The following is a 25,455-nucleotide window of genomic DNA, read 5'->3' on the forward strand; positions in this document are numbered from 1 at the left end:
GTTCATTTGGTGCAGAAGACTCTTCTCACATGAGTTAAGTAGAAAAGTTAGAAATAATTCAACCCCAGAGACATTGGGGAAAGTGACACCCACCCAAAGCCTTGCATTGAGGCAACCTAAACCCAAGAGAGATTTATTGCAGAGAATGCTGATTTGGGGAGTTATTGCCCGTGTACCTTCAAAACTGGAGAGATTGGGTTGTAAGCACTTCTGTGGACTTTCGGGAAATTTTTAGTTCTTATTTGTAAGGCTGCTTTAAAGAACTTAATGTTTTCCTCTTTCATAGATTCCACTGTCTGAAAGAGACCAAACTCCTAACACGCCATGGTGGATGTGAAGTGTCTGAGTGACTATGAATTACAGCATGAACTTAGTAAGCTTGGATTTTCACCTGGACCAATACTACGTACGTATGAGGCAAATATTAGAGACTCGTCATTTATTACTTATAAACTACCTCCCAAGACTTAAAATTATTTACAGTGGAAGGAACATATGCAATAAAAAACATTAAAATGGAAATAGAAAAAATTTCTTAAAGCACAGAAAACCATAAAGGGGGAAGAAGTGATAAATACACCCAGATGTTACACACAGGTTACTAAGTATGGGGCCTGAGAGAAAGGATTGGTTTTTTCCAACAAGGAAAACCCATTTACTCTTGGTTGTATCACCCTGTTGGTTTTTCTCGTTTCTAGGATGTGCACTATGTTAACTGTTTATGTACTTATTGTTCATATTCCCCATAGATGGGAAGTACAACTTTGTCAGTCTTACTTTTGGATATATCCAATGCCTGCCTCCCTGGCTAATCCATGGAGGCCTCAACTTAATTGTTTGTGGAAGGATAGGAGCGCATTGAATAGCTGTGGGGTGGACCTGATTGTAAAGGCCGTAATTAACCAACAGTGTAAAGTATACGACTAAGGATCCCGTGGTGAAATACCGAGCGTGCAGTGAGATCGCCTACACAAACGGGATAACTTAATCTGTTCTCCACATTCTTCTTCAGCTTCCACCAGAAAAGTGTATGAAAAAAAGTTGGTGCAACTGTTGGTCTCACCTCCCCGTGCATCACCTGTGATGAATGGACCTGAGGAGCTGGACGGAGCTCAGGATGATGACGACAGTGAAGGTACCATCAGAAGCTGTACTGCTAGATAGCAACTGTGTGCTTATTCTTACCTTGTCTGGGATGATCTGTGTAGCTTGAAATGCTATGCAGGGTGACCTATGAAATGTCCAGATGGCCTGTTTGCACACAGAGCCTGGAGAATAGGCCCCCGGGCTGCAAGAGGAATCCGTTATTCCATGTCCATGTTCATGCCAGTGACCCCACTGGATGGAAAGTGGTGGTGGTGGTGGGGGGGACCCGGTCAATTTTCATGTCCTCTTATTAACCCGAGCCAAATCTGTGTTTGATTTCTAAAACCGGGAGTTCCTGCAGGTAGTTTCCACATCTCCTTTGAGGTCCCAACCTCTGTTTTGCCTCAATCAATAAATGGGACAAGTATTTTCTTCAGATTAAATGATTTCAAATCCGTTCAGAAAGATGAACCGAACGGTACCTTCCGGAACTCTTATGCCTACCGCCCTCCTGACTTCATGGGAGCTGACCACAGCTGGTCTCTTGCGGGCCCCAGGGTAGGTGCAGAGCTGTGGGGATCCGGGGGCTTCTGTTCCAGTGGCCCCTGCCCCCACGGGCACCATTCTCCTGTAGGAGGTGGGCTTGAAGATTCCTATAATCCATTCCAAGGCTGTTTCATTCAATAAATATTTATTAGGAGTCCTCCATGAGCCACAGAAAAATAACAGGAACTACCATGCCTTGAAGGCCTCCAGTGCACGTCTGCCCTTAAGTGCAATATCTCGTTTAACCCTCACAAACTTTTTTTTTTTAAAGATTTTATTTATTTATTTGAGAGACAGAGAATGAGAGAGAACACATGAGAGGGCATAGGGTCAGAGGGCAAAGCAGATTCCCTGCTGAGCAGGGAGCCCGATGTGGGACTCGATCCAGGGACTCCAGGATCATGACCTGAGCCGAAGGCAGTCGCTTAACCAACTGAGCCACCCAGGCGCCCTAACCCTCACAAACTTTTAGCTGAAGTTCTGAGAAGCTGAGTGGCCCAACATCGAACACCTAGGAAGCGCCCCCAGAATGTGCCATGAAGAGCAAGGTCCGTCGTCTCTGTCACCATTACATGTCCAGCTCCTGGAACAGTACCAGACATGGAGCAGGAATGCAGGATGTGTTTGTTGAAAGAGGGTGACAGAACTGAGATTTGAACCTAGGTCTGGTTCTCATAACTGTGCTCTTTCCACCATATGCCTTACACTGTTCTCACAATTTCTATTGTGAGGATGAACACATTACCTTTTCGACCATGTTTGACCTACCAAAAAATGGCAATTTCATACAGCTCAAGTGAATAGTTTAACAAGTAAGATAAGTGCCTGGGGCCTTCTGAAAAATCCCCTGGTGATGCCTGGTATCGAGGTGGTGCAGTTCTGAGAGCTTTCCCTAAGTCCCGTGTGGCCGGCCTCATTTGAAAGAGCAGCAGGACTGGGATATGGACCCCACCGGCCCCTGAGCATACCCCAGACCCTTTCTGGATGGGGGATATGTTCAGAGTCCTGCCCCAGACCTGGGACTGTGTGTGTTTCCTGTCCTAGACAGGAGCTGAAGGACTAGAGTAGCCCTCTGATGAAATGAAGGGCCAGGTTGGAAGATTCCAGAGAGGAAGCCTTGTGTCCTTACTGCTCACAGCTGCCCAGGACTGCGGGTCAAAGCTGCACAGCCAAGCTGTGGTGGTCCTAGGCCAAGCTCTCTTGCTTCCCAGTGTGCAGCCCTCCGCAGAGGGGCATGTATGCCCAGGCCGGGAGAGAATGGGTCCTTCAGTTTGTAAGCTTTGCCTTTGCCTTACAGACTGTATCCACCTGACACCAGCCAACTTCAGGCAGTCAGGTCAGAGGAGAAAGCTCTGGGTCAGTCCCTCCCTTGTCACGCAATGCTACGGTGTCAGTGGACGGTGCTTAGGTCAAGTAGGCAATGACTGCTGTCTCCGGGTCAGGTCTGAATCAGATGTTTGAGTCTGCTCATTGGAGGAGCCTCAGAGACCCCGGTGCCATCAGAATGAAGGGGTTGCCACGGGACTGATAAGGTCCTGGGGAGATTCAGCCTTGGGCGCTTCACAGAAACACCTCGTCCTGGGGTGGGGTCACGGTGGGGAGCGTGTGACAGGGGCCCAGTTCAGACCTAAGGCAAAGCAGTAGGTTATCCAGACAATGGGTAGGTTTGATTTTTTTCTCATTTTCACTCATTGTTTTGGCACCAAGTGGACATAGCTTTAATGGTCGAACCTCTTTTCCAGCTTCCCAAATATTCTGGAGTCGGAGGGCTCCTTTAAAATCCCCTCCAACAGCTCTTCTGAGTGTGTAACAGCCCCTGATTGCTCCGAGTTTATCAAAATGCTTCTCCACCAGCTGAAGCCAAGGGTTGACGAACAACCACCTTTCCTGCCCCCAGCAGTTTCCCGATGTTAAAGCCTTTTAGCACAGGTCTGGCCTTCCCTCCTCTGGGGGCTTCTTCGGACACAGGAGAAAATCCTCCCGCCCGATCTAGACATTCAAGGATGCGTGAGGCTTGCAGCTGGTTCAAAGGGGCACGGACTAGACTGAAACCAGCCGCCCAGAGGAGCGGCCAGCTTGAGCTCAGCAATGTATACAGTGTATAGAATGTATACAGACATGACGGCCTTCCTGTTAGGAGCCCTCCCGTGTCCCCCGGGGACGCGCCCAGCGCTTTGCACAACGGCCACTGCAGAAATGCCCTTTGCCCTCAGAAGGGCAAAGTGAATTTTCTTCCCCTCATGAAATTCTCCTGCCCTACAATTGGGAGAATTCACCCCGATGACTGGTGTTTATTTCCCTTTCTAGCTCGTATGTTCTCATGGCCTATTTTCCTTTTGTTTTCCATGATCCAGAGCTTAATGCCACTATCATTTTGAAAGGAAATATCATTCTCTCATCAGAAAAAAACAAGGGACCCAAAAAAGTATGTACAATTCTAATGCATGAATACTTTTACCCATAATATACTAAATATAGGAAATAGCACTCCCGAAGGTATTAAGAAAGGAAATAGCAAGTGACTCCATTCTGGTCTAGCGGTAAAATCCTAGTTTACAGCAGCTCGTTGTAATGCAGGTTTCTGTTTTGTGAAACTATTTCCATGTTCTGGCTCAAGACCCAGAGTCACCATCCTCCTGCCCCTCCCTGAGATTGCGGCTACCCTGCTTCGCCCTCCGGCTGCCATTCCCCTCCCCTTTCCTGGGGCCCCAGGGTCCACATTGGCAGAGAGCCCTGAGCACGGTTCCAGACTCACCATGAGTGTGAGCGGAGAAGCAATGTAAGTTCCTGCTTCCTTGTCTTTCCCAGACACTGAGCTCTGGCTTCCACCCTCACTGCCGTGTTGAAGCTCATGGCCAAGTGTGTGAGGGTCAGAGGTTTTACAGTGAGGCCTCGCTGGCTTAGAGTCCCTGTCCTTCCCTGGGCTTCGTCCTGGGGCTTTGGGGAAGTCACTTAACAGATGTCAACTCCTCGTGCAGCTTCACGGCAATACCTACCTCACAGGGTGGGTGCGAAGGGAAAGCTCTAGAAGGAGGCATGTAATTAGTTCACATCATGAACTCCAAGACGCCAACCCCAAGGACTTTTTCCCAGTCTTCTGACCACTGTCCCTCCGTATTTAGAGACGCCTCTCTCTTTCCATTTTGACAACACCGTGCTGGCTCGGTTCCTGATTCTGCCCCTCGGACAGTTTCCATTCTGACCCTGTCTTCTGGCCCCTCAATGAGATCTGTCTCTAGCCCCCCTCTCCTCCTGCTCTGCATCATTTCCATTGCCCGCCTCCTTCCCTTTACCTCATGTCATCTTTCCACACAGAAGCCTCCACACGGGCTCCTTCCCCCTAGGCAGAGGCCTCCACATCCAGCCCCCTCCTGGAGAGCTCTTTACTTTTCCTTGTCTTTCCTTCCTTCCTCCCCTCTTTCCTGCATTCATGCAGCAAATGTTACTTATAATCGTGAACATTTCATAGATTGCAGAAGTGTATTTATCTTTCTCTCTGTGGTGAGCTCTACCTCCCAGCTCCTCCCACTGAGGACATCCAGGACCAAGCTCATTTTTGCTCACCCCAAACCTGCATTTGTGGCCTCTGTTCACCTTGATGGTTTTACCACCTTCCCGCTGTCCAGGCTCAAGGCCTCAGAGTTATCTTGGGATACCCATTGCCCCTCACATATAAACAGTTGCCAGTGGATTTGAATTATGATTTTTAAAAATCCATCCCTCCTTTCTGCTATCCTAACTTGCACCCATATTATTATTATTATTATTTTTTAAGTAGGCTCCCCGTTGGGCATGGAGCCCAATGCAGGCTTGAACTCACGACCCTGAGATCAAGACCTGAGCTGAGATCCAGTCTGACACTTAACTGACTGAGCCACCCAGACGCCCCCATATTACTTTTTATTTTTATCGGAACAATTGTAATATCCTCCTAACTGACCTCTGCCTCTAACCTTTCCTGATTCCAGTTCAGATGTACAAGCAGAGCTTGAGCCATGACACTCACTTTGCCTGGAAACAAGGCGCAAACTTACCACGCACCACGAAGAGACTCCAGTATCTCCCTCATCACCCTACAGACTCTTCCCCGGTTTCCCACCTCTCTCATTTCCTTCCCATGTGCCTTTGCCTCAGCCGTTCCTTATGTCTGGCATGCTTTTCATCCTCCGCACCCCCATCCCCTGCCCATTTTCTTCTGGTTCAAATCCTGTGATTGTTTAAGGACCCGACTCCAAAGCCATGCCTGTGCATCCCCTTAAAATTGCCCTCCCTCCCCTGCAGTAGCTGTTACAGGCTCTCACACAGAGTAGGAGCCCAGAGCTCACCTCATCCCATCTGCCAAACCGCTCTAGCGACAAACAGGTTAGTTTGCCAATATGGTCTAGTGTTTATTTATTTATTTTTATTTTTTTAAAAGATTTTATTTATTTATTTGACAGAGAGAGACACAGCGAGAGAGGGAACACAAGCAGGGGAAGTGGGAGAGGGAGAAGCAGGCTCCCGCTGAGCAGAGAGCCCAATGCGGGACTCGATCCCAGGACCCCGGGACCATGACCTGAGCTGAAGGCAGACGCCTGATGGCTGAGCCACGCAGGCGCCCCAATATGTTCTAGTATTTAAACTCCTCGCTGAGTTTCAGCAAGTGAAAAGGAAACCCCGAGTACACATTCCTATAGTGGATGTAGCTTTGGCTTCCCATTTGAACAGAATTCAAATCTGATGAAGTAATTCTGATAGCTTATCAAACTTTCTAAAAGGATGTTTTAAATCTTCCAAATGGCTCATCAGAGGAATCCTTTCCATTCAAAAAACCTCCTGTGGGCAGAGCACCCCTTTGTCTAGATCCTGCAAAGACACGGAGGGGAGAACAAAGCAACCTGAGTATTTGCAGTGCAGGCGGGCGGGACCAGCGCCCTTCAGGTCTTTGCTTTCCATAAACCTGAAATAAAACCACATCAATATTTTGAATTGGCAATAGAATTCAACCGAAAGTTTGTGAGGGCCCGAAATGTTTGGATCTGAAGGATTTATATAAGCCGTTCTGATTCTCAGAAGGGCCTCAAGACATCTGTTCAACATTAAATTCTGAAGGAAATGTAAATAAGCATTTAAATTTCCATGTAAAAGGTGGTAAAAAGTGTGTTTATGGAGTCACTTGTCTAACACCATAGACTTTAATTACTTAAGAGCAGTGGTGTGTACCTAACTGCCCTCAGAGTAGCTGGAGAGGCAGAATTTGCATTTTTTTGAAACACCAAGGAATACCTATTCCCCTCTCATCCTAGCAGGGTTTCCAGTGGAATACAAACTACTTTGAGATTTTCATTAAGTCCATTTCCAGACACTTTGTAATCCTGCATGTGTGTGTGTTTTATCAGATCATGAATGCAGCCCACTGCTTTGGAGATTAAGATCACTCAGGAAGTCAGGCCAACATATATTTTTTAATTGGGGATTTTTTCATCAGATGGACTCGGGGCGCAGCGGGTGCCTCCTATGATGGAGAAGGCAGGAAAGCCAATGTGTGTAATGCAGGCTCTAAGTCCCTTCTATCAAAGAGGGGGAGATGGGATTTGGGGTGTTGGGGAAGCAGAATGATCTGCAATGTCAGGCTGCATAAAGTGGCCTCTGAGTAAGGTGACAATGTCATTTACACCCCCGGCAGGATGCTTTTGAGAATGAAAGGGGACACTTCTAGAAGAGACGCTGGAATAACAGGAATCAAACAGGACTGTCCTGGCAAACCAGGGCATCTGGGCCCCTGGGCTTAAGAGTGGTTCCAGGGGTGGAGATGTTTGCACGTGCACTCCCGTCTCTGGACGGCTGCTTGTCCAATCCCCAGAGGGCTGCTGGGCCTGGGAGCTGTGTGCTCCGGAGTGCCCCTGGCCCCTTCGGTGTCTCCTTGTTCACTCCCAGACACGCATGTTCATTCCTGCCAGAATCCTGGTTCTCCTGTTCCCCCTGTTCTCCCCGCCCGGAAAACTCTTCTCATCTTGCCACCTATGCGACACATTCCTCCAGGAGCTTCTAAAAATGTGTTCTGTGGGTCTGGGTCTAGCAATCTGCCCTTTCAATCCGCCCCAACTCCCACCCTCTGCCTAAGAGCTTTGGCTTCAGGTTGTAAAACTCCGAGCGTGAAAACCGATGTCTTTGAATCCTCTGCATTGAATCCAGTGCCAGCCATATGGGGAGAGGGAGGAGGGAGTTACTCAGTCTTTGTTGGCTGAACCCAAGGGAACCTTTGTTATATATTGATGTTGATGATCTCCCTTTCTCTGACTTCCTATTCTGTACTATCTCTTTTGTCTCTTAGACATACCTTAACGTATTCTCCTGAGGGACAATGCTTAGGGCACAGTGAATTGATAACCACCCAGGGAATGGTTGCAACAGACCTTCCACCCCTGGGTCTCAGCCTGTGAGTTCACAACTATTTATACTGGGCATTGTGCTAGACCTTTTTGAGGAAGAAAATAGATGCAAAAGGAGCCATGGTTCCTGCCCTGGAGAAACTTTAAAATGAGCTCTGGAAACAAAGAATATGTGTATCAAAAATCTGGACTCCAGAGCCAGACTGCCTGGGTTCAAATCCCAGCTCTGAAACTGACTTGGACAAGACACCTGACCTCCCGGTCTTAATTTCCTCATCTATAAATCAGGACAATAATGGTCTCAACTTCATAGAGCGTTGCGAGGATTAAGTTAACATATGTAAAACAGAGTAGCGATGCTACATCATAAGAGCCATATAAGTACAATAATAACTACTATTATCATCAGTATTATCATGGAAAAAGCACGATATTTAATTATCTACAAAACAAAGCAAACTGCTTAATGGAAAATAGTATGATGGCAACTGAATCTCAGTATTGAACTCCTAAGTGCTGCAGAGAAGGATTTATCAGAGTGCCCACAGGTATATTTATCTATTATATAATTATATAACAGGTATATTTATCTTTTTTTACAAGATTTTATTTATTTATTTGAGAGAGCAAGAGAGAGAGCACAAGCAGGGGGTGAGGCAGGGAGAGAAGAAGAAGCAGGCAGGCTTCCGGCTGAGCAGGGAGCCCGATGCAGGGCTCCATCCCAGGACCTTGAGATCATGTCCTGAGCCTAAGGCAGACGCTTAACGACTGAGCCACCCAGGCACCCAATATACAGATATAATTAAAGATTGTTCTCTGTGAGTGCTGTGTGTTGAATGAGGCAGACCAACCTTTAAAAAAAAAGTCCTATGTGCCCTCCTTGTATCTAAGGACTCCTTCTTCTTAATCTTATGCTAAATCCTTCCCCTGCCTTTTGAAACATTGAAAAAATAATTTATTTTGAAATAACTTCAAACTTAGGGACAGTGGCAAGATTAGCATAAGGAACTCCTAGATTGCTTCCACCCAGGTTATCCAGTGGTTGGCTTTTACCGCATTTGCTCTGTGTGCATATGTGCCCTGCCATTGTGTCTTTGAACCGTTTGAGGGCCAGCTGTAGACGGGAAGTCTCTCAGCTCTCCTGCGCGTCTTCTGCCTACCACCAAAGGACACTTTCCTCCATAACCACCATGTGACACTCCAAAGAAGGACATTCACATTGATTCAATGCTACCGTCTAATACTCAGACCCCATACAAATTTCACCAATTGTCCCCAAAATGTCTTTCTGCTTTCTGGTCCACGACCAATCCAGGAATGCACTTTGCCTCTCGGTCTGGAGGAGCGGTACCTCAATCTTTCCCTGTCATTCACACCCTTGACTATTTTAAAAAGTAAGGCCTTTCATTTCTGTTGGGTGATTTTTTCTGTCTGATTTTTCCTTTTGACTATTCATAGAGGCCTTGCATTCTGGGCAGAAATTCCTCAGACGGGGTGCTATGCTCTTCTCAGAGTGTCACAACAGGGAACAATGTCATCCTGTCCCACTGCTGGTGATGGTAACCTAAACCACCTGGGAAAGTTGGCATCTGTCAGATGTCTCCATAAAGCCATCATTTTCCCCTTTGTAACTGAACTGTCTTTTGTGGGGAATTATTCTGAAATGATACCAACATAGTGTTCCTCATCAAACCTCATCTGTTAGCCCCAGTACCCATGGAGGACTGCCTGATTCCACCTCCATTATGATGATGGCCCATTAAGATTTTTTATTCCTAGGGGCGCCTTGCTGGCTCAGTTGGTAGAGCGTGTGACTCTTGATCTCGGGGTTGCGAGTTCAAGCCCCACGCTGGGCAGAGAGATTACTCGAAAAAATTAAAAATAAGGACAAAAAGATTTTCTATTTCTATCCTTCCTTCTATATTTATTAGTTGACATTCTACCATAAGGAAGAGCTCCCCTTATTCATTAATCCATATATATTAGCATGGACTTGTTGATTCCTTTTGATTCAGTAGGTTGTATTCATTGATATCATTTTAATGCTTAAATTGTTTCAGATTTGGCCAGTGGGAGCCCCTTCAAAACAGATACTGTGTCCTTTTAATATGTCCTCATTATTCCTTGAGGATTTTCTTAATTTCCAGCACAAGATGTTTCAGCCCCTTCTTGTGCTTTTCCTGCTCCGGGAGCCTTGGTTCCTTTTATTGCAGGGTGGTATTTGGAAACCAAAATCTAGGCCTTTAGGGAGCTCACTGCTACTGGGGAGTTGTTGCTTCCAGGCCCTCTCAGTGCATAGAGATAAAAAATAAATGTCTGCAAATGTACACATACACCTAAACGTCTATAACTATTTTTATCTCTCTACATATAAAGTTAAAAGCCACGAGTCCATGTTGACCTCCAGTTCCAATCCACCATTTCAGTGTCCCTTCTAACCTTTCCCCTTCCTACGACTGTGAGAAAGCTGGCTTCCATTATCCTCAATATATTTTTGCTCAATTTAAAAATTTTACTCAGTGTAACCAATCTCCCATCGTAACAGCTACCACCCCTTCTGCATAACCCCCATCACCCTTTCCTCCACCACTGGACTTGCCAACCCCTCCATGTGACCGTCCCCTCACCGTCTCTCTTCCTTGGCACACTAATGCCTTCATGCTGTCCCCTCCCCTACCGTTCCCATTCTTCAGCCACGAGGCACCCCAGTGCCCCCCTCCATATACACAGCCCCCTGCACTCCATCTCTTTGGCCTCTGGACATGCTGACCCTCTGCGTCCATGTTCCCTCTTCCCACACTGACTCCCAGGGGAGGAAAAGGAAGGGAAGGAAAGCTTCATTTCTCTTTTTTGCTTCCAATTTTGAGGTCTGTTTCCATATCTTTGTGCCAAAACTTTAATAGGATTTTTACTCTCCTATTATTGCTGGTAAGTTACCTTATAGGCCTATAATTAGCATGTGCATTGACTATCCCAAATGCTGCCATCAGGAGGCCCAATGTGCCAAGGGAATAAGTATTTTTTTTTTAAGATTTTATTATTTATTTATTTGAGAGAGAGAGAATGAGAGAGAGCACATGAGAGGGGTTAGGGTCAGAGGGAGAAGCAGACTCCCTGCCGAGCAGGGAGCCCGATGCAGGACTCGATCCCGGGACTCCAGGATCATGACCTGAGCCGAAGGCAGTAGCTTGACCAACTGAGCCACCCAGGCGCCTGGGAATAAGTATTAAAGGACTATTTAAGTGTGCAGTTTGAGTTGAGTTGCATGTAAAGGTTTTAGGAGACCGATGTTAAACATCACTATAACAGTTTCTTAATCAATTGAAAAACATCCTTATTCCCAGTAGTAGTTGTATATTCCAACTGGGTCAAAGTGAAGAGTAAATTACATATTCTATAACTACTTAATAAGCCCTCTGTTCTTACCTGTAACATGTGCTAATGGGAGCTAAATGCTGTCTTTACAAGGAATATAATTCAACATTCTCCCTGTAAAAATACTAACCTCCTGGTAGATATGCTTAAATATGCTTAACGATCAATATGACTTTATCTTATTGATTATATGCTGATTCTTTCTATGTAATAGAACCCAGTTTTTGAAATACAGGAACAGCAGGAAGAGATAGTGAAACCAAACTCTGATTACAGTGATAACATGTTAATAAAGGTAAAGTTATTTTCATAAAACTGAATTATGAGTAGTGGTGTTCTCTTTCTACCGGAAAATATGAATTTATTTAGAAAATTCAGCTTCTCCTTTTCACCTCCGATTATAACCCTGACTTTAGCTAATTTATCCGTTGCATTATGGGTCTATGGCTGTATGTATCAGTTTAGGGAGAGGAGTTTCCCCGTTATACCTCCCATACGAGAACCCCAGATTACTTTAATCTCTTGGGACTTGTTAAGGTTTTGCAAGAACCAGGCCCTGTTCATCACTATTCATGAGTTCAGGAGTGGTTTATTGTAATTATTGATCATGGAATTTCCTATTTGAAAGTCTTCTTGAAGGAGGCTGTGTGGTGAGGAATGATGAGGAAAATGGCCGAGAGGGATTATGACTCACCCAAGACCACACAGAGAGGTAGCAGAAAAATCGGAAATGGACTTCCAGCCTCCTAATTTCCATCCTATTGCCCTTTCCATGAGATCAGGCTGCCATAAGGGAAGGAAAGACAACCAGGCACCTGAGTAGTGAAACAGCTCCCCCCAGTGTCTCTTTCCGTGATATCGCAGAAGGACTTCTGGACATCTGTTCACCCATGGAAGCAAAAGGCTTCTTTTCTGATGATTGCTTTGTAATGAGAATCCATATGAGGCACTCTTTGGTGGCCCTTCCATTCACACGTAGAAGCCCTGGTACAGAAATCAGCACAGTTTAAATGGGCTGACAGATATGCAGATGGGTAGCTGGAATTTGCCCAAGGGAATAGAAAAAAATTCAAACCTGAAAATATTTTTTGATGGTTTATGATAATAGATCTTATGCATCTAAAAAAGGTATAAAGAATTCTATAATGAGCAGTTAGATTCCCATCCCAGAGATTAAAAAAATAAATCAATTCTGTTGAAGACCAATGTAGCCCTCCCTGATCATATTCCTCTTCCCTGCTTTCCCCCGAGGTAACCACTATCCTGAATTTACTACTTTTCATTCTTTTCCTTTCTTTATAGTATCCACAACTTTAGTTTCTCCTGATTTTAGATTTTATTTAAATGACATCATCATGGGGCGCCTGGGTGGCTCAGTTGATCAGACATCCCACTCCTGATTTAGGCTCAGGTCATGATCTCAGGGTCATGAGATCGAGCCCCGCGTCAGGCTCCACACTGGGCGTGGAGCCTGCTTGGGATTCTCTCTCTCTCTCCCTCTGCCCCGCACCACCGCCCCCCACTTTCTCTCGCTCTCTCAGTAAATAAATAAATAAATAAATAAATAAATAAATAACATCATCATGTAAGTATTCTTCTATAACTTCCCATTATCATTCAGCATTATGCCATGGGCTTCTTCCAATATCTGTAGTCCTGGTTCATTCATTTGCACTGCTGTATAGTTATTGTAAAAATATATTGATCCGGGGCGCCTTGGTGGCTCAGTTGGTTAAGCGACTGCCTTCAGCTCAGGTCATGATCCCAGAGTCCTGGGATCGAGTCCCACATCAGGCTCCCCCTGCTCTGCGGGGAGCATGCTTCTCCCTCTGCCTCTGCCTGCCACTCCCCCTGCTTGTGCTCTCTCTCTCTCTGTCAAATAAATAAATAAAATCTTTAAAAATATATATATATATATATTGATCCATTCCTTATTTATTGGACATTTGGATTGTTTCCAAGTTTTTCTATTATAAGCAATGCTGCTACAAACATTGTGATGTGTGAACCATTGTATACATGGGCAAGAATTTTTTTCTGATTGAATGAATACACCTAGGAGTGGAATTGTTAGATAGCCAAGGACACAGACCTCTTCAACTTTAGAGATCATGTTAAATCACCCTACAAAGTGACTGCACCATCTTACATTCCTACTAGCAATATATGGAGAGCTCTGTCATTCTCAATCTTCTTCAAAATTTAGTATCGCCACACTTAATGTTTATCAAAGTCATGGGTATAAGATTGTATTTCATTATAATAATAATTTGCTTATTATTGCTTATAAGGTTGAGCATCTTCTTACATGTTTTTGGTCATTTGTGTTTTCTCATCTATGAAGTGCCAGTTCATGTCTTTTGCTCATTTTTCTATTAGGTTATCTTTTTCTTGTTAATTTACAGGATTTCTTTATATATTTTGGATACTAATCCTTTGTCAGTCATAAGTGTAGCACATATCTTCTAGTAGTCTGGGCTTATCTTTTTTTTGTTTACAGGAGTTTTGGGTTCACCGCAAATTTGAGAGGAAGGTGCAGAGATTTCTTATCTACTCCCTGCCCCCACACATGCATAGCCTCCTCCATTACCATCCCCCACCTGGGCCTTGTCTTTCACTCTTTCCTCAGTGCCTTTAAAAAAAAGTAATGAAAAAAATAATTTCAAGCTTACAGAAAGTTTCTAACAAATAAATCTTCTGTGGCCTTCACCCAGATTTACCGATTTTTAACATTTTGCCATATTTGTTTTATAATTTTATCTATTCTTTTCTTGGACTAAATTGTAAACATCATGATCATTTTACTCCCTCCCCAAAACTTCAGTATGTATTTCCTTAGACTGAAAACATAAGGATATTCACACTACAGTGACAAAAATCAGAAATTCTTCTTTTTTTTAAAGATTTTATTTATTTATTCAAAAGAGAGAGCATGAGTGAAAGAGCACAGGCAGGGGGAGTGGCAGAGGGAGCAGCAGAGAGAGAGAGAGAGAAGCAGACTCCCTACTGAGCAGGGAGCCCAGGATTCTGGGATCATGACCTGAGCCGAAGGCAGATGCTTAACCGACTAAGCCACCCAGGCACCCCAGAAATTTTTCGACTAGGATTAAATTCACATAAAATTTACTATTTTATTTTATTTTTTAAGATGTTATTTATTTATTTGACAGAGAGAGACACAGCGAGAGAGGGAACACAAGCAGGGGGAGTGGGAGAGGGAGAAGCAGGTTCCCGCTGAGCGGAGAGCCCAATGCGGGGCTTGATCCCAGGACCCCAGGATCATGACCTGAGCCAAAGGCAGACGCTTAACGACTGAGCCACCCGGGCGCCCCTAAAATTTACTAAAGTGCACAAATCACTGGCATTTGGGGCATTCATAATGCTCTGACACCATCACCTCTATCTAGTTTCAAAACATTTTCATTACCTCAAAATAAAACTCAGTACTCATTAAGCAGATCCTCCCCAACCCCTTCTTGGCAACTACTAATCTGCTTTCTGTTTCAATGGATTTACTTCTTCTAGCTATTTCATATAAGCGGAATATTCAGTATGTGCTATTTTGTGACTGGCTCCTTTCACCCAGCTGACGGTTTGTAAGGTTCATCCACATTATAGCATGTATTTGCATCAGGGCTTGAGTGAATAGTGTTCCATTATATGAATAGACCAGTTTGTTTATTCATTCATCTGTTGATGGACATTTAGCTTGTTTATACCTCTTGCATATTGGGAAAAGTGATACTATAAAAATTCAAGGACAAGTATTTGAATACCTGTTTACAATTCTTTCAGATATACACCTAGGAGTGGAATTATTGGGTCATGTGGTATTTCTGTATTCAACATTTTTAGTAATAGCCAAACCATTTTCCACAATAGCTGCAGCATGTTACATTCACACTAATGTCTGAGGGATCCAGTATCACCATATCCTTGACAACACTTGTCCTTCTATGTCAACTTGTTTTTAGTAGCCATCCTGGAAGATGTGAAATGGTATCTCAATGTGTTTTGATTTGCATTTTGATGACTAATGACTAATGATGTTGAGCATTCTTTTCATGTGCTATTGGCCATTCATGTATCTTCTTTGGCAAAATGTCTAGTCCAGCCCTTTGTCCATTTTTTAACTAGGTTGCTTGTCTTTTTATTGTTGAGTTGTAAGAGTTCTATATATTCTGAAAGCCAGAGTGTTATCAGATGAAAGATATGCAAATATTTTTTCTCATTCTGTGGGTTGCCTTTTTACTTTCTTGATGATGTCTCTTGATGCACAAAGGTCTTCAGAAGTTTGATTATGATTTGTATTTGGCATAGATTTCTTTGCATCTGTCCTGTTTGGAATTCAGTCAGCTTCCTGAATCTGTACATTTATGTCTTTGGCCAAATTTGGGACATTTTCAGCCATTATTTTTTCAAATATCTTTTTCAGCCTGACCTCATTCTCCTCTCCTTTAGGGACTCTGATGACAAAAATCTTAGATCTTCTATTGTAATCCCCCAAGACTCTGTTTATCTGTTTTTTGTGCTTTTTTTTTTTCTCCTGTTTTCTCTCTGGGTTTTGTTGTGGGTGATTTATACAGTTCTATCTTCATGTAGATTGATTCTTTCCTCTGTGTTCCCCATTCCTCTGTCAAGCCCATTTAGTGAGTTTTTAATTTTGGTGGTTGCATTTTTTTTCCACTTCTAAATTTACACGGGGCTCTTCTGTATATATTCTACTTCTCTGCAAGGAGTTGATTTTTTTTTCATTTGTTACAAACCTTTTCATATTGCTCCTTGAAGCATTTTATGATGGCTGCTTTAAAATCCTGGTCAGATAATTCCAACATTTGTGTCATCTCCATTTGTTGATGTTTATGAGACTCTGGATTTCAGTTAAATCTTTTGTTTTAGCAGGCCTCCTCAGACTCCACACTGGTGGGGATAGAGGGGTGTCAGCTCTTCGCTGTCAGGTAGGGATAGAAGTCCGGGCCCCCCACTGGGCCTCCACAGCCACCCTGGTGTTCATGTGGGGTGCCTTGTTGCTGGGCTGGTGGGGGGGCTCCCACGTGGCCTCCATTGACTCCACCCCTGTGGGAAGAGGGAGGGTTTGACACCTGGGGCTGGTGGTCCAGGCTTCCCCCTTGCACCTTGGGTGGTGGGGATGGGGGTAGGCTCTGTGGCTGGGGTAGGACAGTGACTGTCAAAAAGTCTTCTGTCTTACTTGGCTGCCCCTTTCTCCTTTCCTGTCCCTTGGTTTTTCTGGGGGCTTTTTCCATTTGCACCCATTACCGTTTTCAGGTTGCCAGTTTCTCCAGCACTGCCTCTGGGGGTATGGGAGGTAAGAGGAAGACCCAGGGCACTCACCACATGTCAGTCCTTGGGTGCCAAGGTCCCTAGTCCCTCTGCTTCTCTCCACCTTTCGGTGTCTTCTTACCTTTGCTTTATATATAATGTCCAGGTTTTGGAGCGATACTCAGCAGAAGAAACTGAGAGAAGCATATCTATCCCATCTTGTTCCCAATCTCATTTTTGAAGTCTGTCCTTTTTCTTCTGCTCTGCATTGTTAGCTTTTGTCCTATATCAGATTTCCGTACCTACATGGGTGTTTCAAAATGTACCCAGAATTTGTTTTTATCAGGTATGGTGACAGACACGAGACACTACCACTGAGAGAATTCATGGCAGGCAGGGCCACGTGGGGAAGTATCAGGGTCAAGTGGGGGGGTGGCAGTGAGGGGAAGATATGGGCACCGACTTTATTGTGGTTTTTGCAGGAGGAAATTGGTCAGGCAAGGTATGCATTTTAGGATTGGCTAGTTTGAGCAATTTCAGTGGACTCCGGGCTACAAGACTGGTTCCTAGTTGGCCAGTAACGGGGCCGAATTAGAGCAGGGGAAAATATTGGCTTGGGATATGAGAGACAAAGGCGGTAGCTGGGGATATGGGTTTGGGGTTGGTTGACTTGCCTATGAAAGGCTTGCTCATGTGTATTCTCTCTAGGATTAGCAAGACTCGAGATGTCAAAGCATCATAAACCACGGAAAACAAAAGCCGTGATTAATTCAATGGGGTCTCTATTCTGATCAGCTTGTCCAGCCTGTGCCGACAGCAGAATGTTTTAATGACCTTAGCAAGCCCGCATCCTCCTTGTTGTTTTATTTATTTATTTATTTTAAAGATTTTATTTATTTATTTGAGAGAGAGAGAATGAGAGACAGAGAGCACGAGAGGGAAGAGGGCAGAGGGGGAAGCAGACCCCCCGCCGAGCAGGGAGCCCGATGCGGGACTCGATCCCGGGACTCGATCCCGGGACTCCAGGACCATGACCTGAGCCGAAGGCAGTTGCTTAACCAACTGAGCCACCCAGGCGCCCCTCCTTGTTGTTTTAAAATAGTGTCTCTATTTTACTTATCCTTTCGTCCTTCCATATAAATTTTAGAATGAGCTCATTAAGTTCCATGGAAAATTCATATTGAAATTTTGATTGAAATGTTATTGACTTTATGAATTAATTTGGAAAGAGCTAAAGCTTTACTCTGTTGCGTCTTCCTGCTCATGTTCTTTACATTAATTTAAATTTTCTTTAACGTCCTTCAGTAAGATTTTATAATTTTCTCAGTGTAGGTCATGCTCATCTTTTGTTAGCTTTAGTAAGTAGCTGTGCTAGGTTTTTAATTTTTGTTGCTATTGGGGATAGTATCTTTTAAAAATTATGTTTAAATGGTTTGTTGTTAGTATATAGAAACAAAATTGACTTTTGCATACTGATCTTATAACAATGACCCTCTGCAATTATAATAATTTTTCTGTAGATTTTTTTAGTCCAGTTTGTATACCTTTCATTTTTTTGGTCTTGTTTTGTTTTACTGGACTAAGACCCCCTTTATTATAGTATTAAGTAAGAGTGATAATAAGAATTTTTTCCTTAGTCCCATCCCTCACACCAGCGGCTCACTCGCATTTTACCATGCCTTTCACCCGAGACCTCTTCCAGCACCCTATGTTGGATAACGATGATACCTTCCTGGGAAAACTCCGGGCTTCCAAGAAACTGCCATATAAGAACCCAGCTCACCTTGCTCAGCAACAGCAACCCTGGAGTCGGCTCAGCTCAACTCCCACAATCACCTCCATGAGGCAGGATGTTTATTTTTTTGATCCTGAGATACCAAAGGATGACCTGGATTTCCGCTTAGCAGCCTTGTACAACCACCACTCAGGGACATTCAAGAACAAAAGTGAGATACTCTTACACCAGGAGACCACCCAGGATACCCATGGAATCATCAAGACCCAATTCCCTGGAGAACTTTTACCCCCTCCTCCGCCACCTTCCATCACTTCCCGAGCTAACATCAGACACTGGATCAACCCTAAGAAGGAGTCTATCCACAGTATTCAGGGATCCATAGTGTCCCCTCACACTGCAGCCACCAATGGAGGCTACTCCCGAAAGAATGATGGTGGCTTCTTCTCTACCTAATGTTGACAGGTCCCTGGACTAAATTAATCATAATGGAACATCCTGCTGCCCACCTCCATTAAATAGAATTGTGCTGGATGAAAAAAAAAAAAAAGAATTCTTTCCTTGGGGGCGCCTGGGTGGCTCAGTTAAGTGTCTGCCTTCGGCTCAGGTCATGATCCTGGAGTTCCAGGATCGAGCCCCACGGCTGGCTCCCTGCTCCCTGCCCTGGGGAGTCTGCTTCTCCCTTGCCCCCTGCTCCTACTCTCTAGTCTCTCTCACTCTCTCAAAGAAAGAAAGAAAGAAAGAAAGAAAGAAAGAAAGAAAAAGAATTCTTTCCTTGGTTCTGATTTTAAAGGAAATGCATTTAGCATTTTGCCTTTGAGTATGTGGTTTTTGGTGTAGGTATTGGAAGACACTTTTTGTCAAGTTAAAGAAGTTCCCGTTCTATTCCTGGTTTGCTAGAAGATTCCCTTAAAAAAAAAGAAACAGGAATGGTGATGATCATAAGGTTTTCAATCTTTCTTTTGTTAATGTGGTACAGATTACTTTAGAAGGCATTTAATAAATTCAAAATCATGACTTAGGTTAACGGAGCACAATGTTGAAAATGAGAGCTTTATTAAATCAAGGCTGAGGTAAAAACAATGAAGAGTCTGAAATTACTGTAGGATCTTTTATTAACGGAATCATTTTTAGTCAATAAAGGGATTTGAGGTTAATTCAATTTTAAAGAGCTCTAAATCAAAAGGTTTTTTCCTGCCTGGGAGCAGGTTCACAATTACCAGTTTGCCAAGCCATTGGTAAAAATGTCTGCTTCTATAATATAAGCTGTTTTTGAAAAACTGCATCCACGAAACAGAGTGACTGGAAAGTGTAACGCATTGCAGTTAGGAGAGGATTTCGTCCCCACCGCCAAGAACAGCACTGCCTCCTGACTCTTCAGAGGCCAGCAGTAAGAAGTGCTGGGAGAGGGGCACCTGGGGGGCTCAGTCGGTTGAGCGGCTGCCTTTGGCTCAGGTCGTGGTCCCGGGGTCCCGGGATGGAGTCCTGCATCGGGCTCCCTGCTCAGCGGGGAGTCTTCTTGTCCCTCTCCCTGTGTCTGCTTCTCTCTCTGCTTGTGCTCTCTCTGTCTCTAACAAATGAATAAATAAAATGTAAAAAAAGAAGAAGAAGAAGTCCTGGGAGAGTAAGAGAAAGGAACGGGGAGGAAGCTGGCACAGCCCACGACACGCCTCTCTGATTGCCTGTAACTGCAGGGGTCAGGCTATGACAACTCTGGCTAGGTTTGGGTCTACCTTGTCAAATATACATCTCGTGGAAATGCAAACACACTCGTATTTCCTCATGCCCCAAAATGAATGGCTTTAGTCAAAGGAGATTGATCGTTGTCAAAAACCAAATACGTTTTTTGATGAGTAAGGATTGAATGGGAAAACAAAATGATTCTTGTTCGTCTGGTTCTGGATATTAGCCCAGAGTTTTGTACTTCCCTATAATACAGGAGAACATAATATCTCATACACGCTCCACTTTCGGATGCCACAGATATACTAAGTAGGCCAGAATTAGCACAAAATTAGCCTACCTAGAAAAATCTTCTTGAAAAACAAAACAAAACAATTCATCGAAAATATTTAAGAAGAGATCAGATGGCTACAAGTGTCACTTCCACGGGAAATGAATTAATGATTTGATCATTTATCAATTAGTGAAAACAGTTTTTAGAAACATGTTTTTGCTCTATTTTTTATAATGAGTTTCCCCAGTAGAAATATTATAAAACAAGAACAACAGGGCACTGGAGATAGAATACGGGGCTTTCAGTCATGGTTGTGCCTTTTCCTAATTGTGTAACCCGGGCAAAAAGTTTCACTCCCATAAACCTCTCTTTTCTCATCTATAAAATGGTCACTACAGAGTTGTGAGAAAGATTACGTGGCTCGGGGCATGTTGAATGCCCAAGACAACAGATGCTCAGAACACAGTATTTCTAATTCTCTTCTAGTAAAGCCTCATTATCCACCCTCTGCAGGACAGCAGGGTGATCGTCAGCAGGGGCTCTGAGACTACACCACCTGAGTTGACTCCTGGCTCCACCATCTCACCAGCTGTGTGACCGAGGGCACTTGACTTAAACTCTCCACGCCTCAGTTTTGTCATCTGTGAAATGGGCACCATAAAAGCACTTTCCTCATAGGGTGGTATTGAGAATTAAATGGGTTTATTTATGTAAGATGCTTAGAGTGGTGCTTGGCACACAGGAAATAACTATATAAGTGTCAGCTAGGATTATATTAAGACACTCATTGTTTATTGCATTGCCATATCTCAGAATTATTATTATATTTGTAACTACAGCTGTGATCAATGATATGTGGATGGGTGTCATTTTCTGACTTGAATGCCAGGGGCGGTAGTGAAGAGGGTGGGGAAGCAGAGGCGGCCCCACATCCCCCTCACTGTCAGCTGTGAATGCTTTGGAAATAGCCAGCTTTTTTTTTTTTTGCAGATTCTAGCTCTGGGCATAGGGAGAAAGGAGCATTACACTCCCCCATGGGTGCGATTTCACCCTCACTAAGCCATTGCTTTAATGAACACCAATATTTTTTCGTTCCATTGTAAATGGTGTTCATAGTGAAACCGTATTTTAACAACATTAAAAGAATTTTTTTAAATGAAATGAATTAACTCTAAACATGCTACCTGACACAAAAACTGTTTCATTGTTTCTCTTTCCCTCTAGTTGTTGTTTATGTGCATGTGCTGGATAAGTTTAGCCAGTTGCCATCACTGTGTGTGTACTCTGTTTACTGTGATCAATAACCCTTTCCCCTGACTTTATAATAATTATTATTATTGATGGCTGCACAGTCAGGTTGATAGGCCGTAATTGCTCCTTTTTTGAAAATCACAATGTCCACATTTTACATGCTGTAGGAGAACTCGACATGTGAATGATAGTAAAGGACAGCAATGATAAAAGGAAAGGCAATCAAAGACCTAAACCTGCTGTGGCAGGGGAGAAGAGAAGGGAGGGAGTATTGGATGGCCTAAGAGCTGTGAAATCCTGTAATTTGATTTTGCAAAAAGACTTCTACCCCCAGTATTTTATTTAACAGACCTATTTTTACATGTAAGAGAATTAAAAAGAAGTTGCATGTGATGGGCACGTGGAGGTTCATTATACTGTTGTCTACTTCTGTGTCTGCTTGAAGCTTTCTGTAATTAAAAAGTTGGAAAAAAAAGGATGTGCCTATAAACGATTTTCCTACACCCTTGGAAATAGTTTGACGTGTCTCTCAGTGAGCAAACACTAGCCCACGTGGCTCCTTGGTGAGAATTTTCAAAGTCCCTTTTCCTCAAGGGTCCCCCTCTTCCAGGAAATCATAGAGGTGTGTACGTGTGCACTGTCTGCAGTGAGCTGCTTCCTTGGGTGCGGCACCCTGTGCTAGGCACGGGTTCCCACCATCGGCAGAGGCCTGGCTTGGGTACCACTAAACCACTGTTAAGAACAACTTCTTTAAGAAGCTGAGGCAGGGAGTGGAGGCAAGGGGTGGAGGCCGTAGCTGCTTGGGCATCCGTGGCCAGTACCGGGAAAGGGGTGACCAGCCGTAAATGATGGTACACCGGGCCCTGCCCTCCCCAGCCCACCTTGGGCTGAGACCATCGGTCCTGCAGACACAACACACCTGGCCTGGACATTGCAGACATTTGAGGATGAGGAGGCCTGCATCATAACCATGAGTGGACAATCAAGGAAAACCAGGCCTGTGAGGAAAAACAGCAATGCGCAATGAATAATAATTACCAGAATCATAATCATTATTGCTAACGTTCATTGAATGCTGACTATGTGCCAGAAGGTGTTTTCATGATTTTGTGTATGTTATTTTTTTTCTTTTTCTTTTTAGACTTTATTTATTTATTTCAGAGAGAGAGAGAGAGAGCACGCAAACATGAGCAGGGGGACGGGTAGAGGGAGAAGCAAGCTTCCCACTGAGCAAGGAGCTCAATGCGGGGCTCAATCCCAAGACCCCGGGATCATGACCTGAGCTGAAGTCCTGACTTCTATCCGTCTTACAGGACAACAGTTTCATTTTCTGAAATTACTTTCCAGTTTTTGTCCATGGCCAACTTGCTTTTTTATTTTATTTTTATTTATTTATTTAATTTTTAAAAAGATTTATTTATTTTTTGAGAGAGGGAGCATACACATGTGAGCGCGCAAGTCAGGGGGTGGTTGCTGAGGCAGAGGGAGAGAGGATCTCAAGCAAATTCCCCACTGAGCACGGAGCCCCACGCAGGGCTCAATCTCATGACCCTGAGACCATGACCTGAGCCAAAACCAAGAGTCGGTCGCTTAACTGACTGAGCCACCCAGGCACCCCCCCAACTTGTTTTTCAAAATAATGTTATTCTTTATATACAAATGACGCCTGCTCATAGAGAAAGCTCCAAGCAATAAAGTACAAGTAAGAGCAAAATAAAGAGTTGATATTTAAGACCAGAATGCTACTTGCATCATGTGACCCTATTTACCAGTGTGTCTATTGTTAATGTGTGAGTCACTGAAGTAAAATATTACTCCATGGCACTTGAATGTTTTTGCTAATTATTGAGTAAAGGCAAACTTAAAGTTCATGTTATGAGGTGACTAAATACCTGACATACCAAAAACATCTATCAGTACTCAGATTATATGGCTTTTTCTAGAATAAAAAAATAAAGTCCTTTGTACAAGACATTGGAAACAATAAATTCTTCTTGATATTTTCTTTCTGTTCATTAGAGACCCGAGACTTCCATCACTAAACCAAAAGCCCTAGATATCTACTGCCTGGCTTACAAGACTTCTGAGGGAATAAGGTAATGCTTTGCTTAGTGTATGAGAGGATATTGTTGTCTTATATAACTCCTGGGGAAAAATTTGTTATTCAGATTTCTGTGAAAGGTTTGAGGTTGAAAAGAATCTGTTGAGAAAGAAGAAAGGTTCATAGTATCTCATCATTTTTTTAAAAAGTTTTCATTTATTTGTCAGAGAGGGGGAGAGAGAGAGAGAGAACATAAGCAGGGGGAGCGGCAGGCAGAGGGAGAAGCAGGCTCCCCGCTGAGCAAGGACCGCCCCCCCCATGCAGGGCTCGATCCCAGGACCCCGAGATCATGACCTGAGCTGAAGGCAGACACTTAACCGACTGAGCCACCCAGGCATCCCGTATCTCATCATTTCAAAGCTGAAAGGACTTTGTATACTGTCTAGTTCACCACTTATATTTGGAGATAAAGAAACAGGTCAGAGAGGCAGAGGAGGATGCCAAAAGTCACAGTAAACTGAGACCAGAAGTCACGTGTCTTGATTTATAGTCTTTGGAGACGTTTATTCCTATTTGTGTCTTGGAAAATAGGGAGGAAGGGGGGAGAAAAGGAGCATGTAGCTGAAATAAGAGCTCAGGACAGGCCATATTATTTGTTGTTCAGAAAGTAAAGTCTTCTGGAAAGTTCCAGAACTTCTGAATAAAGTGAGGCAGATTTCCAGGATTAGACAAGTGGGTACATAAAACTCTAAGAGATTTCAGAACGTACCATCTTGTCCTTTTAAACCAACATTAGCAGATTTCAAAAGCGCTTCCCATCCCACCCCTGAGGGGTAGTCCTTATTCACACCTGTGAAGAGAGACAGGAGAGAGCATGGGAACTGGCGTCCCCCATCTACCTGTACCCGTTTCCAGTGGGGATTGAAGGATCTGCGGGTCCCTGCGGCAGGCCTCGGGCCAGCATTGAAAGATGTTATGCAAGCAGGTGGTAATACTAAATAAATGCTTTGGCGGATTTTAGGGATCTCACATCCCTGTGATACCTTGTTGATCTTACTTGTTGAAATCAGCATAGGTTTTAAACAAGTAGAGGGCTGCTCACTAAATTTTAGCCCCACCACGGTTGCTCCCGTGGGGCTCAAGGGCCACATACTTTAAGGGGGTGCTCAAGTCATAGCTGTCCACAACCCTAAGAGCCACTAATGTTTTCACAGGTTACCTTCAAGAGCATCAGACACCCGATTCAAAGGATGGAGTAGCACCCGAGAGACAGACTACTGGCCCGTGAGCAGGAGTTTTGAGTGCGGGAACCTAGAAATTCTTCCAGTGGGCTTGAAGCTTGCTATGTTTGGCATCTTTATCATTGTGATCTTTGTCTACGTAACAGTGGAAAGGAAGCCGTTCTTTGGCTAAGTGCTTTAGGAAGTAATGAGAGAGCCCCTGGGTGCTACTCTAAGCCCTCCAGGTGCAGGAAAGAACAGAAAGACTGTTCCGAAGGGGGATGCCCAGCCCCATAGCCACGTCGCTATCCACTATGCTGCTCTCACAAATCCGTACCCAGCTCATAATTTCAAAGCCGATGGGGCCTTACATGCTGTCTAGTTCACCACTCATGTTTCAAGATAAGGAAATAGGCCAGGGAGGTAGAGGGCAATGAACAAAAGTCACAATGACCTGAAACCAGCATCCACGGTGGCAGGAACGAGGGAGAGAACGAGGCACTCTTGTCGAAGAGCTTGAGGATAGGGAATTCCCTGAGTCATGCTGGCCATCATTAAAAACGCTGCCACATTTGAGTACACTTCTGAAAAGA

The 25,455-nt window shown here is 44.1% G+C and overlaps 2 protein-coding genes across 2 annotated transcripts; both read left to right on the top strand.

Moving 5' to 3' along the window:
- The first annotated feature begins 324 nt into the window (after positions 1–324).
- Positions 325–25,055, top strand: LEMD1 (LEM domain containing 1). The gene is made up of 5 exons (XM_021686616.1): positions 325–406; positions 1,013–1,135; positions 3,987–4,057; positions 23,621–23,697; positions 24,857–25,055. Exons 1-5 carry the CDS (start codon positions 325–327, stop codon positions 25,053–25,055), a joined length of 552 nt encoding a protein of 183 aa, XP_021542291.1.
- On the top strand, positions 18,334–18,849 carry LOC123325107 (protein C1orf194-like). Its single transcript, XM_044916314.1, has 2 exons — positions 18,334–18,412; positions 18,530–18,849. Exons 1-2 carry the CDS (start codon positions 18,334–18,336, stop codon positions 18,847–18,849), a joined length of 399 nt encoding a protein of 132 aa, XP_044772249.1.
- Positions 25,056–25,455: the final 400 nt, after the last annotated feature.

Source organism: Neomonachus schauinslandi, chromosome 6 (assembly GCF_002201575.2).
Source record: "Neomonachus schauinslandi chromosome 6, ASM220157v2, whole genome shotgun sequence".
Lineage (NCBI taxonomy): Eukaryota > Metazoa > Chordata > Mammalia > Carnivora > Phocidae > Neomonachus > Neomonachus schauinslandi.